The sequence below is a fragment of the Musa acuminata genome, chromosome BXJ1-11, assembly GCF_036884655.1.
Source record: "Musa acuminata AAA Group cultivar baxijiao chromosome BXJ1-11, Cavendish_Baxijiao_AAA, whole genome shotgun sequence".
Classification (NCBI taxonomy): Eukaryota; Viridiplantae; Streptophyta; class Magnoliopsida; order Zingiberales; family Musaceae; genus Musa; species Musa acuminata.
In genome coordinates this window covers 25,838,469-25,860,360 of record NC_088337.1, presented here as the reverse complement: position 1 = coordinate 25,860,360, position 21,892 = coordinate 25,838,469, and the positions used below count along the sequence as shown (strand labels likewise).

The 21,892-nt window shown below is 42.8% G+C and overlaps 3 protein-coding genes across 8 annotated transcripts in view; 2 read left to right on the top strand and 1 right to left on the bottom strand.

Moving 5' to 3' along the window:
- Positions 1-514: 514 nt before the first annotated feature.
- Positions 515-16,730, bottom strand: LOC135597373 (uncharacterized). The gene is made up of 2 exons (XM_065090234.1): positions 16,189-16,730; positions 515-1,275 (listed from the first exon to the last, which is right to left on the bottom strand). Exons 1-2 carry the CDS (start codon positions 16,646-16,648, stop codon positions 737-739), a joined length of 999 nt encoding a protein of 332 aa, XP_064946306.1. The 5' UTR covers positions 16,649-16,730; the 3' UTR covers positions 515-736.
- Positions 16,731-17,856: 1,126 nt separating this feature from the next.
- LOC103971598 (cytochrome c oxidase subunit 5C-like) lies at positions 17,857-20,150 on the top strand. 5 transcript variants are annotated; one of them, XM_009385658.3, is made up of 2 exons: positions 17,857-18,008; positions 19,640-20,150. In XM_009385658.3, the coding sequence occupies exon 2, from the start codon at positions 19,661-19,663 to the stop codon at positions 19,853-19,855; it is 195 nt and encodes a 64-aa protein (XP_009383933.2). In that variant the 5' UTR covers positions 17,857-18,008; positions 19,640-19,660; the 3' UTR covers positions 19,856-20,150. The 5 variants fall into 5 exon arrangements, with proteins under 5 accessions (XP_009383933.2, XP_064946305.1, XP_064946304.1 ...); XM_065090233.1 differs by having other exon boundaries at positions 17,866-18,008; positions 19,637-20,150; XM_065090232.1 differs by having other exon boundaries at positions 17,871-18,041; positions 19,637-20,150.
- Positions 20,151-21,034: 884 nt separating this feature from the next.
- Positions 21,035-21,892, top strand: part of LOC135583738 (uncharacterized) — a 56,619-nt gene continuing 55,761 nt past the window's right edge. Inside the window, exon 1 of one of the 2 annotated variants that reach the window (XM_065090231.1) lies at positions 21,035-21,539. The gene's annotated coding sequence lies outside the window, so the exon portion shown is untranslated. The remainder of the gene's footprint in view (positions 21,540-21,892) is intronic. The other variant, XM_065090230.1, reaches the window with a different exon arrangement.

The window sequence follows — 21,892 nt, the reverse complement described above, 5'->3', positions numbered from 1 at the left end:
ATCTACTCATTCGCAAATTAATTTGAGAGTGATATTTAGATCATAACGATGATTACGATTTGGGGGGCATTTTTGTGTCCTGTATAAATATTTAGAAGCAGCAATGTGGTAACAAAAACTTTCTGTGGATGCATCAACACTGTCAGAAATTAAATAAAGCGTACCGATAGAATAGAAATGAATGAATGATGCAGGAATATCTACAGATCTTTCACCAGCAAATCAATTCAATTAATGTCAGATGGGAACGTCGGACGGATTCAGGAGGTCAGAAAGCACAACCTTAATAAATATGGGCGACAAACAATTAATTATTAGAGACAACAATGCCGCATCTAGTGAGCTCACAATTGGGTCAACAATAAGATTACGACATCAACATCATTTGCCTCGTGAAACAATGATGAATTGGTCAAAAAGGACAAACCTGCATGAATGCCTTCTTGTATAACGTGAAGGACGACTCCTGTTAAGTTCTAGCATTTCAAATGCACATACCACGACACACTGTGAATGAAGCAAGAAACAACATAAATTATATGATAACATAAAGTTCATCCAATCTGACGAAGTAACTCCGGGATTAGGTGATGGAAGAAGTACTCAATGTGGTGACAGAACGAGTGTTTGTATGTTCTTTCCCAACGTAATCATCACAGGTTTGGGGTGTAACACCATAACAACATGGCTCTAACAAGGGCTTCCTCACGAAGGTTTTAAGCAGTAACTGATGAGGTTAGAAAATTGCCTCAACGATGACATGAGACCTCTTCGTTATTCCTGCTCCTACGATATGGTTAAGATATACCCTTCCATCCTTGACAGTAGCTGATGAGGCGACTCGGTGCATGGGTCCAATGTACCGCCCTGTGACATTGGCCGTCTCCCAACCATCAAAGCTTTCCACCAACCTTGCAGAGGGTGTACCAGCGATGACCAGCTTAGTTGGTGAAACCAACTCCATACCATCCCCCATCAGCAATGACCCTCGAACTCTAACCACTGCGACTTCTTCATTCGCCGTGTTAACCTTGAAGAGATGACCGCTAGCAGTGTGAATGACCAGCAGATAGCCATCAGGATGGTGCACGATACCGTTCAGACCAACAAAATTATAGTACCATTCCTTCCTCTGGATGAAAAAGTTGCTTCTAATAATGGATACCAATTCACCATTCAACCCCACCTTCCATATTTTGTTTGCCATTGCATCTGTGATATATGCGTTCCCGTCCTCGTCTACTGCTACATCATCAGCAAATGAAGCTTCATCTCCTACAACATACAGAACCATGGTCGACAAATGATTAATCCGAAATCAGAATTTTACATGGAAAATATGTTAGAGCTCCACAGTTTGGATTCAAGCATATAATGCTACCAGGTAACTTTACTTGGCCGACCATACGTTTGGATATAAAACTGGATAAACACCCAATACCTAGGTTGACGTGTGTATATACATGTACAGAAACAAGAATATCTAGTTTTACCGATACATGCTATACATTGTTCAAGTTTTATTTCAACTTATAGGCCTCAATATGATACAAACATGCAAATAAAAAGTCTCTTATCAAGAGAATTTTCAACGTCGAGCAATTCTATCATTAGTGCTAGGTCTGACTAATGGAACCTACACCCGAATTAACTTAAGACCAGCTATGTTACATAAATTCATGGCATTAGCATCTTCAGATTTGCCATTCGGAGAACTTTGATATAGCATATTCTGGCATCTGCTCCACGAACATGTCGACAACCATGACGGATCTGGCATGACGTTCCAAGGCCAACATGGCGCACCGAGCTACTTGCCATCCATGCCGCTAACACACCACCAATACCGCTCAAGGCTATACGGAGTGGTGCAATCCTGTCCCGAGCTACTCTAGAGGCTTAGAGTAGCGTCGAATGAAGCAGAGCCAAACAAATCAGACTGCCTCTGTGTCCCATCGTACGAGCTGACCACCCATGGCGATGGTGCCTTTAAACACCTACGTACGAAGACGTCGACGATCATTAATAACTACATATGTCAACACACGACAATAGGTATAAAGCCACCCTTAGGAACAACACTGGAGGTCGGACCTAAGACACATACATACACACACACTAACTCTCCTATCTCCAACTCTTACTAACCTAAGTATCGAAGAGACTAAATCGAGAATCCCCCTCCCTGACCTGTGTGCAGGCACCCCACTGTCACGAACGGTCATCGTGCACCCGCAACAACTTCATTCAACAAACCGTTCATCGCTTTTACATTCTTATATAGAGATATGACATCATATTTTGCCTTGGTTATGTGTGTTTTTGCTTGAAAAATGTAAGCAACGATAGTTCGCAACTTACAGTATGACCACTCGTCGTGTTGGGCTGAACTACCCCAAAATGACTTCGTTTCACGTGTCATGAGTTGTTTTTTGTAAACCGTAGTTGCACACAAAACGTCAGCCATCTCAGCACCCTGGAACCCCCCAGGTGGCACAGGACTAGATGAGGCTTCGATATATTGTCGGGCGTTTGAATAATCTTCACAAGTTCGCACGTTATCTTGATGGGAACTTGCCTTCGCGCCCGGCACCCGGTGAGCAATTGTTTGTGGATTTGCAATTATTCGCTCTACCTTCTAAAGTCCTTGTTTTCTCCTTCTTTTTTTCTCTCTTGCACTCAAGGTGCTCACTGAATTGCTTGTAAATCTTCCCTCTTCACGAGACAACGGGACTTGTCAGTTGCTCATTTTCAATTTAATCAACTTTCTATTTTACAGGTCCTTCGAGACCTATACGAGATTGCAACTAAGTTGACCCTTTGCGGACGTATACGCTGCAAGGGTGCCTCATGACTTAGGCAATCCCAGCTAAGTCCAAGGAGTTGGCGTAAGGGTGCTTCATGACTTAAGTAACTCCAGCTAAGTCTGTGATTTTATCGTAAGGGTGCATCATGACTTTTGCAATTCCAGCTAAGTTCGTGACATTGTGGTATCAGAGCAGACAAGCAATTCGAGCAAGCAGCGAAGAAACTTCACAATCTCGCCATGGTAAAGCATCATGGCGAATCGAGCAAGACAGGGCAAGCCAAACCATTGCCCCAAGCAACCGCAGGTAGGTTGCAAGTGCAAATTCGCTCTCATGCTATTGGTGTCGCTCCGGAGGAACGTGGAAATGAACATGATGAGCGAGAAGTTGGCTACTCTCTGCGAGTAGAGGAGACACAATATGGAGCACCAACCGGGAAAAAGAGTCATAAGAAGAGACTCTCAATGATAGAAACCCGCTTGGATGTTCTTGAAGCGAGCTTAGAGGAACTTTTACAAGGCCAACAAAGACTTCTTGGGGCAGAGAGCTTACAAGAAGAAGTCAAATCCCGAATCGACAAGGTTGAGGCCTAAGCCGATTGATTGACGAACGATACAAAAAACTCCATGCAACACTTACACGAAGTCGTGGTAGAACTCACTTCTAAAGTGACAACACTCACAAGGGCACTAAATACGGGAGGGAGCAACACCCACGTTATGCTGACACAAAACTTGAGGGTACTTGAGCCTCATTGCTATGGAGGTGCTAGGGACGCAAAGGAGCTTGAGAATTTTTTATTTGATATGGAATAATACTTTCGAGCTATAAGGCTCGATTATGAAGATACTAAAGTTTCAATAGCAACAATGTATTTGAACGAGGATACAAAACTTTGATGATGAACCCGTTGGAAGGAGATCCAATAAGGTCAGTTTGGGGTGGACACACGGAAGGACTTGAAGCGAGAGTTGAGAATTCAATTCCTACCCGAGAACACAGAGTTCATTACAAGGAGGAAGCTGAAACAACTCCGCCAAAGTACTTCCATCCGAGAGTATGTGAAGCAAATTTATACACTGATGTTGGATATACAGGACATGTCTGAGAAGGATAAGTTGTTCAACTTCCTCGATGGCCTAAAGCTACGGGCTCAACAGGAACAGCATTGAAGGAATATCACCAATGTGATCGGGGTAATTGCGACTACAGAAAGACTCATCGACTTTGTTTCCTCGAAGGACTCAGGGAAAAAGAAATAATATTCAGGAAATCAACCTCCAAAATATTCTCGAGGGAAGGATCCCGAGGGTGAGCAAAGGAAGAAGAGTTCCCACAAAAGGCTAAGCTCAAAAGACAAGACCCAAAAACCTGACGAATGCTTCTTGTACGGAGGGTCGCACATGATGAGGGAGTGTCCACAAAAACAGACACTTAATGCCCTAATAGCTTCAATCCATCCCCCCAAGTCAGACAAGGACCGGGCCGTCGCCCTTAGTTCAAGTAGTTCAAAATCCAACAACGACGATGAGGAGTTGCAAGGTCCCCGGATGGGAGCAATGAGTTTGTTGAATGCATTACGGGGTCGAGTGGGGGAGAACATAAAGGTAAAGCCATAAAAAGCAGGGAGTAGTGAGCTGATGTATGTCGACATTAACCTCAATGGCTAAACAATCCATGCAATAGTGGACATGGGCACTACTCACAACTTTATTGCTGACCGAGAAGCAAAGCGACTTGGGCTGATTTTAGAGAAGAACCCAAGTCAGATGAAGGCGGTGAACTTGGAGGCCAAGCGAATCTCCGGGCTAGTAAAGGGAGTCCCTATCAAAATCGGAACATGGAGTGGGAGCACAAACATGATGCTGGTGCCATTGGACGACTTCTAAGTAATTCTCAGAATGGAGTTCGTCCATGCGACGAAGTTTGTGTTGATGTCGTTCCTAAACTCCCCATGTATGATGAGAGGTGACAACCCCTGTGTGGTTCCCGTCTCTCGGAGAGGCACCAAGGACCCCCAACAAATATCGACATTACAACTAAATAAAGGGGTACGAAAAGGTATATTAACATTCGTGACTACTGTAAAGCTAGAGCCCCTCAACGAGGAGGCCATTCATGAACCTATTATGGCGGTAAATGTTCTAAAAGAGTTCCAGATGTTATGCCACCCGAGTTGCCAAAAACTCTTCCACCACGCAGAGGAGTGGATTATCATATCAAACTGGAATCAGGAGTAAAACCTCCAGTAAGACCACCCTATTGCATGTCCCCAGAGTTGGCAGAGCTCAAAAAGCAGTTAGATGAACTGCTAAGCGATGGTCTTATCCACAGTTTTAAAGCACCATTCAGAGCTTCAGTTCTCTTCCAAAAAAAAATAAGATGGGAGCCTCCGACTATGCATCGACTATCGAGCCCTCAAAAAGGTGACGGTAAAGAACAAGTATCTCATTCCCCTCATCGCAGACTTGTTTGACCAATTAGGCAAAGCAAAGTACTTCGCCAAACTTGACCTTCGATCGGGGTACTGACAGGTGCACATTGCTGAAGGTGACGAAGCGAATACTACTTGCGTGACTAGGTATAAAGCGTTTGAGTTCTTAGTGATGCCTTTCGGCTTAACTAATGCTCCGGCCACATTCTGCACTCTTATGAACCAACTATTCAAGGAGTATTTGGATAAGTTTGTGATTGTCTACTTAGACGATATCGTCGTCTATAGCCAAACACTCGAGAAGCATGTTGAGTACGTTCACACAATTTTTAAGGTTATCAGGGAAAACACTTTGTTCATGAAAAGGAATAAGTGCTACTTTGCTCAAACAAAGATCTTATTTTTGGGACATCAAATAGGTGATAGTTCCATTCGAATGGACAAATCAAAGGTGCAAGCTGTTGTGGAATGGTGAACTCCAAAGAAGGTTTCGGAGCTGAGATGTTTCCTTGGTTTCGTCAACTACTATCGTTGTTTCATAGTTGGGTATTCGATGAGATGGTTTGAAAAATGTGAAGATGCATTCCAAGATCTAAAAGCTGTTGTGTTGGAAGAATCGGTGCTCAAATTATCAGACTATGGGGAGCCCTTCGAAGTCCATACGGATGCTTCAGATTTTGCTATTGGGGAAGTACTCATGTAGGAGGGTCACTCGGTGGCCAACAAGAGCCGCAAGCTCAATGAGACCGAGCGACGGTATCCGATGCACAAGAAGGAGATGATAGCGGTGGTCCACTATCTACAAGTTTGGCGGCACTACCTTCTCAGATTGCGATTTGTGCTGAGAATGAAGTACAAGCCCGAAAGAGCAAATGTCGTAGCCAATGCGCTAAGCCGGAAAGTGGAGCAGGTGAATATCATGCAGCTAGAGGGCGAAAGCCAAGCAAGTCAGCTGCACTCCAACTTCCTTTTCAGGATCAGGGATGAACTGTATAATGATCCCCATGCAATAACCCTGATGCAACTAATCAAAGAAGGCAAGGCACAATGATTTTGGGTCTAGGAGGGACTCGTCTACACAAAAGAGAATATGATTTATGTTCCTTAAGTGGACAATTTGAGGCGTGAACTTCTGAGAGAGTGTCACAATTCCCTTTGGGTAGGACATCCGGGCATTCACCGAATATTGGCTCTTGTGGAGAGGGCCTTCTACTGGCCAAAGATGGGGACTAATGTGGAGGAATACGTTCGAATGTGCCTTATTTGCTAATAAGATAAGGTGGAGCAGCAGAAGCCAATGGGACTTTTGGAGTCATTGCCCATACCAAAAAGGTTGTGAGAGAGTATTTCCTTGGACTTCATCTCAAGCTTGCCGACAATAGGGGAAGTCGGATCGATACTTGTGGTAGTTAATCGATTTTCAAAGTATGCAACTTTTATTGCTACACCCTTACACTGTTCAGTAGAGGAGACGGCCAAGTTGATGATGAAGATGTTGAATCTCATATTTTGATGATGAAATCAATTGATGTGTTTGTGATCTAATAAGCATTTTGAGTAACGCGGGGCTAACTTCGATCAGAAAAGGTAAATTGATTAAAGCAAGAGGAATCAGACGTTGGGTCGGAGCAAACATGTCAGAAGATTGGATGTCGAGCCGGAGGAACGGTCGACGTACCAGTAGAAGGCTTCGGGCCATAAATTTGGGCGTCGGGCCAAGAAGATCGAACATTGCGCCAAGAAGATCGGATGTTGCGACAAGACAACATGTCGATTGGGCAATACACCGAAGGAGAGGACGATGCACCAAAGGATCGGACGAAGCGCCGGATGAACCAATGACATGCCGGACAGCAAAGATTCGCTTGTAATCAATTATGTCTAGATCGAGTTAGTTTAGAGTCTAATTGAGTCTGTTTAAAATAAAATTAAGCCAACTCAATTAGGGGCCAACTGAGCCCAACATGGAGCTGTTTTGGGCCAAGAGAAAGGCACATTTAGTGACCCAAAAGTTGAGTCAGGCGGTGGCACCATCGGTGGATTAGTCTACGAGGCATAGTTTTCGAGACTGTGTCAGGCGGTGGTACCGCCAGACTGGGCGGTGGTACCACCCAGTGTCAGTGCTGTAAGCGGTGGTACCGCCCAGCACAGGCGGTAGAACCGCTAGGACCCGGGAAACCCGGGATGAGACCTTTTTTTGCTCCAATTTTGAAATCATTTGGGGTCTATAAAATACCTCAGCTATTCCTGCATGGAGTAATAAGATTTGAGCACGAAATTGAGTTGGAAAAGGGGGAAAGAAAAATAGGAAACTCTCTTAGGATTTAGAGTCCCTTCTTCCTAGTATTTAGAGAGTTCTTCTAAAGGGAGAAGTGAGGTCTAAAAAGAGAGGCTTGTAAGGGTTGTCTCCTAAACCCATGAAAAGGAGGAAGAGTATGAAAGGGTAGTTGATCTTCGCCTATTGAAGGAAGATCGTTAGTGGATGTTGGTGGCCCCGACGGAGTGGATGTAGGTCATGACGACTGAACCACTATAAAAATCTGGTTTGCATTTCTGTTTGTGCAATTTACTTTACGACAAACTTTCTTACTTGCTTTACACTCTTTCGAACGCTTTCAAGTTTAATATCTTTCCGAAACGGGTTTACTCGAAACGAAGATTTTAGAATTGACGTTTTTATCCGCTGCACTAATTCACCCCCCCTCTTAGTGCTGACTCGTTCCTAACAGAAGAATGCGGTGAAGTATTGAAGATTCCCGCCTAATATCATTAGTGATCAAGATGCTCGATTCCTAGGACGATTCTGGACCGAGTTATTCAAATTGTTGAGGTCTAAGTTATACTTCTCCACCAGCCTCCACCCCCAGACGGATGGCTAAATCGAAAGGATAAACTCACTCCTTGAGCAATATCTTCGACACTACGTGAGTGCTAACCAACGAGATTGGGTGACGTTATTGGACATAGCCCAATTCTCCTACAATTTGTAGCGGATCTCCGCGTCCAACAAGAGCCCCTTTGAGATTATTACAGGCCAACAACCGTCGACTCCTCAAACCTTGGCTATCAGGTATACTGGGAGTAGTCCTTCAGTATATCACTTTGCAAAAGAATGGCACCGAAATGCATATATTGCATGGGCTTACTTGAAGAAGGCGACCAAAAGGATGAAGAAGTGGGCAAACTTGGGAAGGCGCCTACAAAAGTTCAAAGTCGACGATTTAGTGTTGGTGAAGCTTCAACCAGCATCACTCCAATTCTTTAGGCACAAAGTACACAAAGGATTGGTGCGCAACTACGAAGGGTCGTTCCCAATTATCAGTAGGGTGGGTACCGTCTCCTACAAGTTGCAGCTGCCGACGTGGCTCAAAATTCATAATATTTTTCACGCTAGTAACTGGAAAGCTTATCACTCAAATCCACAAGATGCTTCCCGAAGTATTCCAACTAGGCTACCCCCCACTAGAGCCTCCTACGAGAAGCGAGTTGAAACCATTTTAGCAGATTGCAAGATAAAGCTACCCAATGGAGTTGAGTAAACCGAGTACTTGGAGAGGTGGCGAAAGCTTCCCCGAAATGAAGCCAATTGGGAGCCCGAAGATGCCCTATGACATGAAGAAGCAGTCGTCAACAACTACGAACAAGCATTGACGAGGGCGTCGACAGTTTAAGTGGGGGAGAATGTCACGAATGGTTGTCATGCACCCACAACAACTTCGTTCAATAAACTGTTCGTTGCTTTTGCATGCTTATACAAAGACATGGTAGAATGCTTTGCCTTGGTTATGTGCGTTTTTGCTTGGAAAATGTAAATAATGATAGTTCGTAGCACTGTAGTGCGATCGCTTGTTGTGCTGAGCCAAACTGCCCTAAAATGACTCCGTTTTCACATGTCATGGCTTACTTTGTGCAAACTGCAACTGTATACAAAATGTCAGCCATCTTAGCAATCTGGAACCCCCGGGTGGCATAGGGCTGGATGGGGCTTCGGTATATTGTCGAACGTTGAACAATCTTCACAAGTTCGCACGTTAACTTGCCTTTGCGCCCGGCACCCGATGAGAAATTGTTTGTAGACTTACAACTGTTCGTTCTACTTTCTAAAGTCCTTGTTTTTTTCTTCCTTTCTTTTCTCTCTTCCACTCAAGCTGCTCACTGAATTGCTGGTAAAGCTTCCCTTTTTGCGAGATGTCAAAACTTATCCGTCGCTCGTTTTCAATTGAATCAACTTTCTGTTTTACAGGTCCTTCGAGACTTGTACAAGGTTACAACTAAGCTGACCCTTTACGGACACATATGTCGCAATGGTGCCTCATGACTTATGCAATCCTAGCTAAGTCTGAGGACTTGGCACAAGGGTGCTTCACAACTTAGGCAACTCCAACAAAGTCCGTGACTTTGCCACAAGGGCGCTTCATGACTTAGGCAATTCCAACTAAGTCCGTGAGTTGGACAAAGGTACCATCTTCTCTATCATCTTTGTTGCCTACTCTTTTGAGTCGCAAAGGTACAACACCGCGTACTGCCTACTTCGTTCCTTGGTCGAGCACTCTTGCATCGACCCAAAGTCCTTCACTTTTGGCTATCTTGATGAGAAGCTCATTGACACCGGTCTTACGAAGTTCATTGGCCTCTGCCCTTTAGTCTTGTCTCGGTACTTAGAGCTTGCCACTGCATTCTCCACATTCTCGGCCCTTTTCACAACCAAGTATCCTCCCTTTATGAAAATAAGGGATCGATGACTTCACAGAAGCCCCATCTCTACGGTACCATGGTGTTGCCATGCCCATAGCCCTAATATCCATCATGTCGCATCTGCGTCCCTTTCTTTATGATCGGTAGATCTGCCTCTATGGCACTCTTCCGAGTCCACCTTCATTCTAATCAATGCTTGTTTTTTTTTTTTGTAGCTAAGTTTATTTGGACTCGTCGTCGCTTCCTCGCCTCTTTTGACCCCTTGCTTTAATACTTCTGTGTTCTCCGAGCTGTTCCCCTTGGTCGATGGAAATACCAACTACACCTCTCATGCATGGCCTCAGCCATCATGTTATAGGGTTAGCACTGATTATATTCTCCTTAGCTTCCTTGGTAGTAACATTTGCATACTTGGCCTTGTCCTCTAACTTACCGAGCTCGCTTAAACGAATATGAGCTCTGGAGTAGATTAACTCTCCAGTTGCTCTGATTATACCTCTATATGATCAATTTCTTCCCATGGGACTCACTGGTACTTGCATTCGGTATACTCCCTCGATGATATATAGCGCCCATATGTTGATGACCAAAGCTTTTATCCGATACAAAACTCAATGTATGCATGAAAGACTCGCCTCTGCGATACCATGACATTCACTCCTTGAATTCATAGCCTTTCTTATCGTCATGTTGTTCACCGAAGTGGAGCTCATAATAGCTCCTGATCATGCCTCTATATGATCTAGTCCCTCGCGGGACTAGATTCATGTGTATCGGATTGCCACGAACTGTTTTACTACGATCCGCTGCACCATGTCGCCTCTTGATAACATCTTTATTGCATTTCGATCCTTATGAGATGAACTCGGATTATGATCCCTCCATGTGTGGCCTCTGCCAACACATCACATGTCCTCTTCCACCTTCAATTGTATTCGCTCCTTTGGCAATCGACCTTCGTCCACCTGCTCTCGGGTCAAACCCAAACGAAGCATAGCTTTAGGACAGTCCATCGCATAGTAGCTCCCGAAGTTCACTGACTTCGTTGAAATTGGTGCACTATTGTCTAGATCCTGGACCTTTGCCCCTACCAGCATAATCTCTGCTACGCACCGCTTCCTTCATGGCAACTTGAATGGTAGCACTGTGGCATATTCTTCAAGATTACCTGACTCTGCATCCTCTTACCCCATGCCAAAGTCTTCTTAACCCAACTTCACCTCCGCAAGTTGAGTCGTATTGGTTCCTCCGTCAAATGCTTTTTTGAGATAAGATGCATGTGCCTAGAAGCTCCCTTCGTCTTTGGTACCATGCAGGATGAGTCCGCTCCATCTGAATGAGGGACCCATTGAACAACATAATCTCGCTCTTGCTTCTGCAAGAGTTCATATCATTAACCTTTGTCCAAGGAAAGCTTCGTGCCTCTGCTCCATGTTCCATCTATGTCAACTCCCTTCATGCGGCTTGGGTCCTTCACCAAGTTACACCTAAATTGCTCTCTCATTGATTTACATTGAGTTGATGGTGGCCTTGATGCCCATCATTCCACGAGTTAGCCCTCCGTTAAGTCTGATCTTCATATCGGCTCCAAATGTGCCTTCATTTGTGTTGCCTAGGGTCGCTCCCCCACATGATCTCGCGATGCATCTCCCAATGCATTTTCTCAAGCGAGATCATGCGACGACTCTTAGCCACTCGCTCGATCCGTTGAGCTTTGTGGAGTTGTTGTCTTGAGGCACTCCTCAGCATATGCGGTCCATTGCATATGATTTTCCTTCTAGAGAACCGAGACTTATCTCTCCAAAGTATCTGTTCCATTGGAGCAACTTCTCTCTTCACATCCTTCTCTCTGGAAGTTTCGGAGACCACCATCCCCTTGGACTACTTCGTCTTACTAAATAAATTGTGCATTGTTTTGCCCCCGCAAATGCACTTACTAGATTTGGACTCCTCACCAATACAGCCCTTGTTGCACCCCTCAAGACCTAATAATATATTAAACTCGTTGCACACTTCAACCTCTTACGGACATATCCTTCTCATGCCAACGAAAAAGTTTCAATGCTCCATGACATCGAGTTTCGATCGCCTTGGGATGACCACGAATATTCTATCGTCCGTATACAAGCCCTTGCATAAGTACCGAATTCTTTGAGTTAGCAATTCCCCTCACCTCTGTGAGCTTTACATAACTCTTTCAGTCGTTGAACAACTCATTCCACCTTGCATGGTCTCATCCTTTATCAAGCACCTTGCTTGCCTTGAGCACCATTAAGTATGGTTGCCAACGTCGAGCCGTAGCTTGAACTCAGTCATCCCAACCTTTGTGTGCTATGCATTCTTTTAAGCTTGCTTGTCCTCGTGGTGCCTCTTGTGCGAAGGGTTGGCCATTCCTCTAAACGTCAATCTCAAATGCCCGTTCCTCTGAGCGATTCCTTTTCCCTACATCTCCATGCTCGTTTCCCCTAAACGGTCACGTGTGCTGGCTGCCCTCAACGCAGCCCCACTAGATTTTTCACGTTTGCATACCGAATGTTTCTATGAGTGCTTGTCCTTCTCTGATACCATATGTCACACACTTAGTTGGTTTTGCCTAAGTTGTGTAGTACCCTTGTATGTCCGTCTGCAAATGTCAACCTCCCTGAAACCTTCTATGGGTTAGAGAAAGCGTTTCACTCGGGATCCATAATCAATTATTTCAGTAAACACTTCGTAGCCAATACAAACTACAAACAGACTTCATAAGCTCTGAACGGTCGTAAAACAAAGGGTCCAAAATGGTCAACTATAAACCAAAATCTCCCATAAGTGTCCACATAACACAATATTTATTTACAAGCCGAAAATGGCCACCAAACCCAACTAAAATGGGGTTGTTAGGCCTTCGACCGTTCCTCTACATGCTGTGCAAAGCATAAACAAATCAAAAGACACAAACATACATAAGTATTACATTGAACACCCAGTTTTAATTTTGTCCGTGACAATTTGGTTTGGCATTCGTGACCGAGGCAATGCTACTGCCTGAGATAGTTTTCCTGACCATCCGAATTGAGAACTATGAAGAAGGCACGTCGGAGAAAGGGCTTCGAGCAAACCTCGACCTCATCGAGGAATGAAGGGCCAAGGTGCACCTCCACGCCTTAGCTTACAAAAAGGTTGTAGCAAGACTTTACAACTGGAAGGTGCGCCTTCAACTGATTAAAGTCGGAGACTTAGTCCTGCGAAGAGGCACAGTCCATTGCTGACTACACCTCGGACAATCCATTGCTGACTATGTCTTGGCCAGACCATTGCCGACTATGTCTCAGCTAGTCCATTGTCGACTATGACTTAGCCAGTCCATTGCCGAACGCATCTAGGCCGATCCATTACCGATTATTTCTTAGCCAATCCATTACCAACTATACCTTGGCCGGTCCATTATCGAGCATATCTCGGCTAGTCCATTGCTAACTATGTCTCGGGTAGTCCATTGTCGGCTACGTCTCAACCAGTCCATTATCGAGCGTATCTTGGTTAGTCCTTTGCCGACTACGTCTCGGCCAGTCCATTGCCGAGCGTATCTCAGCCAATCCATTGCCGACTACGCCTCGGCCAGTCCTTTGCCGAGCACACCTTGACCAGTTTAATGCCAAGGTATATACCAACTAAAACAATACCGAGCTACATCCTAGCCAGTACGGAGCTGAGCTTACAGCAAGGTAATCCACCCGACCAGTGGGATCGAGGACCCGACTTGCAAGGCCCTAAGCCATGCCTCACGATTCTCCTGACGCACAACTCCTTTAGGGGGGAGAGAATGATATAGCATATTTTGTCATCCACTCCACGTACACGTCGGTTGTCACGATAGATCTAGCACATCGTTCCAAGGCAAACGTGGCACACCGAGTCACCTGCCATCCACGCCGCTAGCACATTGCACCAATACCGCTTGAGGTTGTACGGAGCGATACAGTCTCATCTTGAGCTACTCCATAGGTGCAAAGCAGCGCCAAATGAAGCAGGGTTGAACGGATCAGATTACCCCGGCATCCCAGCATACGAGTTAACCACCCATGGTGACGGATGAAGACGCCGATGATCATTAATAACTATATACGTCAATACACGACAACATGTATAAAACCACCCCCAGGAATAATGCTGGGGGTCGAACCTAAGATACATACACACACACCCCCTAAATCTATTATCTCCAACTCTTGCTAACTTAAGAATCCCCCTCCAGATTCCGACTTGTGTGCAAGCACTAGGCGAACAGTTAAAGGAGTGATCTTTATTATTCACCGAGAAGAACAAGGCCTACGTCCCCTCAACCAAGCCTCAAGTTAACACGCTCCAGCTTAGAGGTTGTGTTGATGATCTTGCACACTTGGGATGGGCAAGCACACCTCGACCATGATATAAAGGTATAAAACAAACTTTATTAGATCCAGGTTACATTAGAAAGATGTTCTCAAATGCTTATGTCCTGATGTATTACTCTTCACTTCAATTTCCAACCTGGTGATTCCAGAATTAGTTATTAACACAATAAGATCACCTCAATGTTAGAGCTGTAAATCTACATTTTTCGTAAGAGATACCTCCTAGAATATTTCACACAAGATGAAGTTAAACTCTGTACATCCTCTTGACAAAAAGGGGTTTATATAAGCTTGCTATCTCTTGCAAAAGATACAAGGTCATGGAACGTAAATAATAATCTAATAATCAGGAATTTGATGTTATAGAGGTTTTAGCTTCAAGTAAATCTGAAAGGATAATCTGAGCATTTGTAATGCTTGTAATCTCCATATCTTATGGACACAGTTCCTTCATCAACATGTAATTTGGTTTTGGATACCGGAGCCCCATCTCCTGCATGCTAGTAGATGCCACCCCTTTGTAAGTGAACATGACTTCCACGTCTTATTGTGCTTTGTACCTATTTTCTTTTATTCTCACATATTCACATATCCTAGCATGGACAATTACTAGATTCAGCGTTTCTTGGATTTTAGGTTTTGAACTTTGAGCAATATATAGGTCACTTCTTAGTCATTCATTTCAAAAATTAAAGTGAGGTTGGTGGAGGCATAGTGCAACAGTACAAAAGCTAATATGCTTACCCTGTCCAATTTAGATGCACTTTGTCAGCTTGCTTCTATCCACATATCATGAAATAAAAAAAGTCAACAGGTACCTTTTTGTTCAAACAAAAAAGAAATAGAAGAATCACAAGCAATTAGAACTACCACAAAGCTAAGTTTTAGTTAATTTACAAATATGTGTTCAGAATCAGTAGCACATTGATATATGCACATGTTTCAGATTAATAATTACAAGGCTACAGATCTATAGTTTGAAGTCAAGGACAGAAAAAATGGGATCCGGCATGTGTCTCAGAGAAAATAAAATTGTTTAACAATTAGGAAATGCCTCAAAGATAAGGTTAACTGTATATATTATGTCAAAAATACTTTATTTATGGTGCACACCACAGGCTCAGACCATGGATATGCAAGATGAACTTACTTCTAAACATTTTTGCAAACATAAATAAGCCTTCACAAAGACAGCAGATATCAAACAACATCAACTATCTGAAATTTCAGTTCAACACATGTATCGATTTACAAATACACGATAAAAGAAACATATTTTACACAAATAAATTTATCTATCATGATGTAAGTACTGCTCATGATATTAAATCAATCAATTTCTAAATAAATCAAAAGATAAGTGATAAAAAACGAAATTCGAGTTATGAATCTTAGGACAAACTATCAAAATCTTTACCGGCTAGTTTAGCTTACATCTCCAATCAACCTCTACCGTTCCTAGGTTTCGTAATCAGATGAATCCACTCCCATCTAAAAACCAGCTGCTAATCTTGCAACCGATTTTAATTCTTCAATGCTTCTTATTGAAATTGCTTAAAATTGCTTATATGATATCTTCTATGCCTAATTTATAATATTGTGCATACCATCGTATCAATATCAAGTGCAAATTGCTGTGACTGCTGCCAATGGTAAATGTATTTACCAATGGCCATGGGTATTACTGAACACTGATCAGGTCTCAAGCGACTCAATAGAACCGTGACATAACAGGTGATGGGCGATCATCCTACATTAATGAGGACACCAGCAATAAATGTGATGCACGGATAAATCCATCAATCATAAAGAACCAACATCCTCAGTTATTATATGCCCTATGTTTCAGAGTCAAAAAGTGATGGCGATCTGGAGAAACCTGGTTCACTGAGCCGGGTGAGGAAGAGGCGTGCCCACGAGCCGAGGTCGTAGGCGGCGACGGCGGACGAGCGGAACCCCCATAGATCGGCGTACACCACCAGCAACCTGCCCCGACTTCGGTCGACCGCGATCCCCAGCGACGCGTTCCCCGCGACGTCGGGGTCGGAAACTGCCGCCCGCTCCACCAGGGCGCCGGAGGCGGCGTCACCTGCGGGGATCTGGACAACGCCGCCACCTAGGAAGGTGGACGCGAGGAAGCGGAGGCCGTCGGGGTCCCACTTGGCGCACTCCCGGAACCAGTCGCGTGTTTGGTAAGTGAACCCCGCGGCGGAGCGCTCCAGGGAGACGATGATTGCTAGGGGGATGGCAGAGACGAGGAGGAGGAGGAGGACGACGGCGTTCCTCGACGAGCGGCCGCCTGTGCTGCGGACGGCGCTGCTGGTTGTTGATTCCGCCATGGGATTGACACGGCCGCACTACGAGGCGGAACGAGAAGGGGGGTTGGTAGGCGTTTCACATAACGCCAAAAGAGCAGGTTTTGGTTGGTTCACGTTGCCAAAAATTGGGTTACGATCATGCATTGGAATCTACAAAAAGCAACAGGTTTTCGCCTACCAAGCATCTGACCCGAAGATATCGCCCCCAACGTCACTCACAAAGAAGTCCCATATGGGCCCCGCGAATCGGACGGGCCATCTGGCAGGAGAACTATACAGGTAGAATATCTGGGGACGGACATCTGATCCTCTACATCACTCTACTAACCGTCAACCTAATCACACAATTTTACATTATTAATATTAATATTAATATTATTATTTAAATATTTTGACATATTGTAAATAAAATATGATAAATCTAGGAAAATTTATAGAAAAAATAATTTAGTATTGTATATGAGATGAGATGAAGAGTTTCAATCAAATACAACAATGATAGAATCTTTTGGAAAGTATTCATGAGACATAAGTTAACATTGAAGGATATACTTCCGTATAACTTTAGTAGTCATGAGATACTAGACTAAATTGAAAGATCTACTACTGCATAATTTCAAATCTAATAAGCTTCTTTTGGTATGGGAAAGTAGACATGAGATACAATTCCATATTTTTATGAAAACCTTTTGGAGGGGAGAGTTATGAAAGAAAATGATCTCAATTTTAATGCTTTGGCTCAATATCTAGACGAAGATAAACTTATCATCAATGAGTTATACATTAGATATGTATGAATTTGTGAAATCTAAAATTTTCTGATAAGATAATATTCATTAAAACAATTTGTTTTAGATATTTGACACTTAATTTCTTCATATTTCATAAGTATTTAAAGATATTTCAGAGTTTAAAAAATCTTTCAATAATATGTTTGAAAGAGAAATTTTAAAATGAAAATTATTGTTTATAGAAGTTATAAGGTTGATCATTATAGATGGATAATGATCAACATTGAGTATAAATACAATTATATTTAATCTCATATTAATCAAAGTTTGATAAAAATTATATTAAATCTCATATTAATAAAAAAAATTAGTAGAAAAATCATACATGTCCATCATAGAGTAACAAACAACGATGGTTGATGACGAACCTAAAATTGTCAAACATCAAGAACGTAGTTGCATGCATCTCAATTAAGTTCGATTCTAATTCCCCGTCATCCATCGTAACGTGATCATGAACTGTTAAAAACGATCGTAGCGGGTTTGGTAACGTTTCGTATTTGCCCGTTTCCGTTAATTGTACCCACAGTGGAGTTGCACCTCGAGCAATCTCGATCGACGCCGCCCCGCCGTGCGAGGACCAGTCGCAGGTAAGACGAAGCCAGCATCGATCTCCTTCCGAGGTTCTTCTTCCGCCCTTTCTCTTGTTGTTTGTTTCTCCGATTAGGTTTTCTTTCTTTACTAATAGATCCCAATCTGTTTCTTCTGATTCGTCGTTTCAAGATCTGAAATGGGTTGCGCTAGCCAATTGGAACTTTTGCTTCTGTTATCTCAAATTGGTCGAGATGTCAGAGGTGAAGTCGTAGGTTATGGGATGATCTTTTTGGTTGGTGATTGAACGGTGGTGTTATTGTTGCTGGGTTCCGATTGGCGTAATGAGTGGAAGTTGGGAGATCAACATCATGCTGTTGCTATATGACACGAATGAATAATCAAATATTCGGATTGCAAATCTATGTCTCAGATACATGCATAAGCTGTTAGACCTAATGACATCGAATCGAAGCGAAAGGTCCCGAGTTCAAATTTTTTTAGGTCACGGTTATATAAACAAAGATCCTCGATTAATTTTCATGCATTGGGTTTGAGCCATCTACCACTCACATGTAAGAGGATTATTAATAATACAAGAATATAGATTCTGCCATATCTACTAGTTTAAGCTTTTAAATATGATAGAGATAATGATTTTATGTGGAGAATTGTTTTTGGGTATTTTGATATATGTTTCTTTTGTGTGGCAACAATTGTGGACCTCAGAAATAAACAAGAACAGACTTTTAAATAGCTTCCTCATAAGTTATCCAAGTGAGATGTGAAGATGAGTAAGAAGCTAGAATTGCAACTTAAAAACATGATTGAAGTTTACAAAGCCTTTTAATCGTCATCATCCAGGAGATTTAACCATAAAGCATACTTTCTGGGTCTTATATGATCAAGGTTGTGAGCTTGAGCAAAAAGGGGTTTGAAAATTTTTTCTTCATGATAAGGAATTTTTTTCAGATGAGTGGCTTGTCTAAATTTGAGGATTAGATTCATATGAAATCTAGAAAGTTTGAGACGAAACAAGGAGCAAGTTACTCTGAATTCCAAAGACTGGTAGTGCAACTAGGCATTAGTCTAAGCTACATGGACCATAATATAAGTTTGCAGTTTACTTTATGTATTTTGGTTTTGTTGAAATGATCAAGTCAATAATGCTTTCGCATCTTGATGAATCTTTTGGCAAGCTCAAGAGTCTCTCATTAGCCATTCTGCCTGTCATTTGCATTCTGTCGTAGATAATAGCATTAATTTATGATGCTAAATTTGGTGATGGGAGTTGCGGGTTGTTGGGTTATCAGTGAAGAAGGCCTTCTAAAAAAGTTTATGATTTGGTAATCTTTTCAGCTTTGAAGATTAGGCTCATAAGATGTTACTTCTGCACCTTTATTATTGTTTCCAGATCCTGTTATCTTTTTCTCAGTTCCTTTTGTTGTTCTATGACATTTTTAGCAACAATGTCTTGAAATCCACTGCCAATGCTTACTTCTTCCCTTGTGTGCTATCTCTTGACATATATTCCCTCTCTTGCATGCTTACCTAGCTTTATTAACTCTTCAACTATTTTACGATACATATTTCTTCTAAATTTTTGACATAGATGGGATGATGATAAGGTGTCATGAACAACGTGGTATAACTTTTCTGCCAAACAATTATAATTTCTTGTCTGTAGCAGTTGTGTTTTGCCAAAGAACAGATGGCTTCTCGTAAAATTGCTCACACTACCCTGAAAGGCCCTAGTGTTATCAAGGAGATTGTAATTGGCCTAGCACTGGGACTGTTTGCTGGTGGTATGTGGAAGATGCACCACTGGCATGAGCAGAGGAGAACAAGAGCTTTTTACGACATGCTGGAGAAGGGTGAAATCAGCGTGGTAGTCGAAGAAGAATAGCCATACAATCTCATTCTCAGTATGAAAGGAGGCTGTCCTGATCTTGAAAGCTCAAGTACATGTTCAGTTCTGTTGGTCACTTCCTGCTGCTCGATCCAAATAAGCTTTAGTAATAGTTGCGAACACCATAGTTATGCTATGGACTTGAGTTATGCTTCTTAGGATGTCTATGTTTGATGACATCGACAGGATTTTTTTTTTTGGTTGTCTTTTTTCTTGTGATTTTGGTTTATATTTTGCTTCTAGTTTGATAATAATATTCACCTGAATAGCTAGCTGTGGGTATGATTTTGCACTTTCTTTATTGAAATTATGTATTGTATCAATCTGTTGCCTCCTTAGATCACTCTGTTCCCACTGCACATTTATGAAGTGTAATTTCTTAATTTTTTTCTAATATTCAGTGATCTGTCCTTCAAAACATATATCTAGTGATTAGAAATTAATGGTATTGCTCTCTGGATCCCTGTAAAGTTCTATCTTAAACAAGGTTTTGAGTCATGATATTTTAATGTAAAATGGAAAGTTGCTATCTCAAGCAGTCTTTGTTTTTGATCACAAGCAATGAGAACATAGATCTTCTAATGCAAAGAATTTAACATCAGAAATCATGTAAGAATTCAGGTATGAGCATCATCTAATGTATCTCATTTGTTATAATAAAAAAATTATAAAAAGAAGATCAGAAATCAAGATCATGATGTCGATGCGTGAACGGCCGGAAGGGCTTTCAGGTGGAATATTCTTCCAGACTAAATCCGGCCCATTTTCGTTGCCGTGACGGAGCCCTAATTTTGTGACCCAATTGGCGGAGATCCAAATAGCTTTATTTGATGCTTCACACCGGGGCAAATCACGTGAACCGTACGATTTAATCTCCGTCGACATCCAACTGTCGCAAGATCTTATGGAGAGAATGTTTAGCCAGTCTAAATCCGGCCCGTTCGTTGTCTTAACGGAGCCCTAATTTCGTAATCCGATTGCCGAGACCCAAATCGCACGATCCGACCCGCACACTGGAGGCGGTGACTTGACCTCTTACGCTTACCGTGTCCCACGTTTGGTATTCGTCGCATTTATGTTACTAATTTGATTGCCTTCTTTTTATTTCGGACCCCTCCGCAGATGCACTCTTCTGTAGCTTCGAAACCTACATAACTAGCACTAAAAACAAAGATAAGGAAATCGAGAAAAAGAAAACCCTTGAACAGGGGCCCAAAGAGAGAGAGAGAGAGAGCGAAGAGAGAGAGAGAGAGAAAGAGAGGGTCGTGGCGATATCCTCGAATCCTCGCGTCGAGTCGCGACACCTCCCGTTCAACGGCCGGCGAAAGCCCTAAAAACTCGCGGTCCTCCCACGCCGTCTCCCGTCTCCGAATCCGCCCAAGAATCGGCGCCCCTCGGCCTACCTATCTCCCCCGAACATCCTCCGGTGCGGGTGTCGTTTGATGCACGCACTCGCCCCGTCTTATGACTTGGAATCAGATCTCGGGCCGTTTTGCCCTAGCTTTTGGAATCTGAGCTGCTCTCTGGGTTTCTCGGGCTCCACAGGGGGGACTTTTGCTTCCTTCTGGAGGGGAAATCGGAGAATGCAGCATGGTTAGAGGATTATAAGGTTTCGGGACTTTGGAAGGTCTTCTCGAGAGATTGGGCGGCTTCCTGTTCAAGTGGCTGATTTTTATGTAATGTAGGTTTTCAATTTTTTATTCTAAATTGACTATTTGATGTTATGCCTATTATTCTTCTTTGTTTATTGTTGATGGTGAATTGTTGTTACATTGTTAGGGTTAGAGATCCGTTTTTCTAATTCTATTTTCGCTTGCCTTCGCTTGCAGTATGCTTAGATATAGAAAGAAATGGTAAGTTGGCTAGAGTGTTTTCATAGTCAAGCTATTCTGTGACAAGTTTAGTTGTGTTAGACGCTGTAAACATTTGGGCACTAAATGTGACCTGATCCTTCTTCTATATGTAAAATTACGAGGCAAAAGGGTTAATGAGCTGGCAGGTTGAGTAAGGCCGGTTCAACTTAGTTTTGGGAAA

Bases quoted from the DNA above. Each gene is read 5' to 3' on its own strand.
- LOC135597373 (XM_065090234.1), bottom strand. From the start codon at position 16,648: ATGGCGGAATCAACAACCAGCAGCGCCGTCCGCAGCACAGGCGGCCGC. The intron at 1,276-16,188 runs GTTTCTCCAGAT...TGTATGTTGTAG, and splicing joins CACCCGGCTCAGTGAACCAG to GAGATGAAGCTTCATTTGCT.
- LOC103971598 (XM_009385658.3), top strand. From the start codon at position 19,661: ATGGCTTCTCGTAAAATTGCTCACACTACCCTGAAAGGCCCTAGTGTT.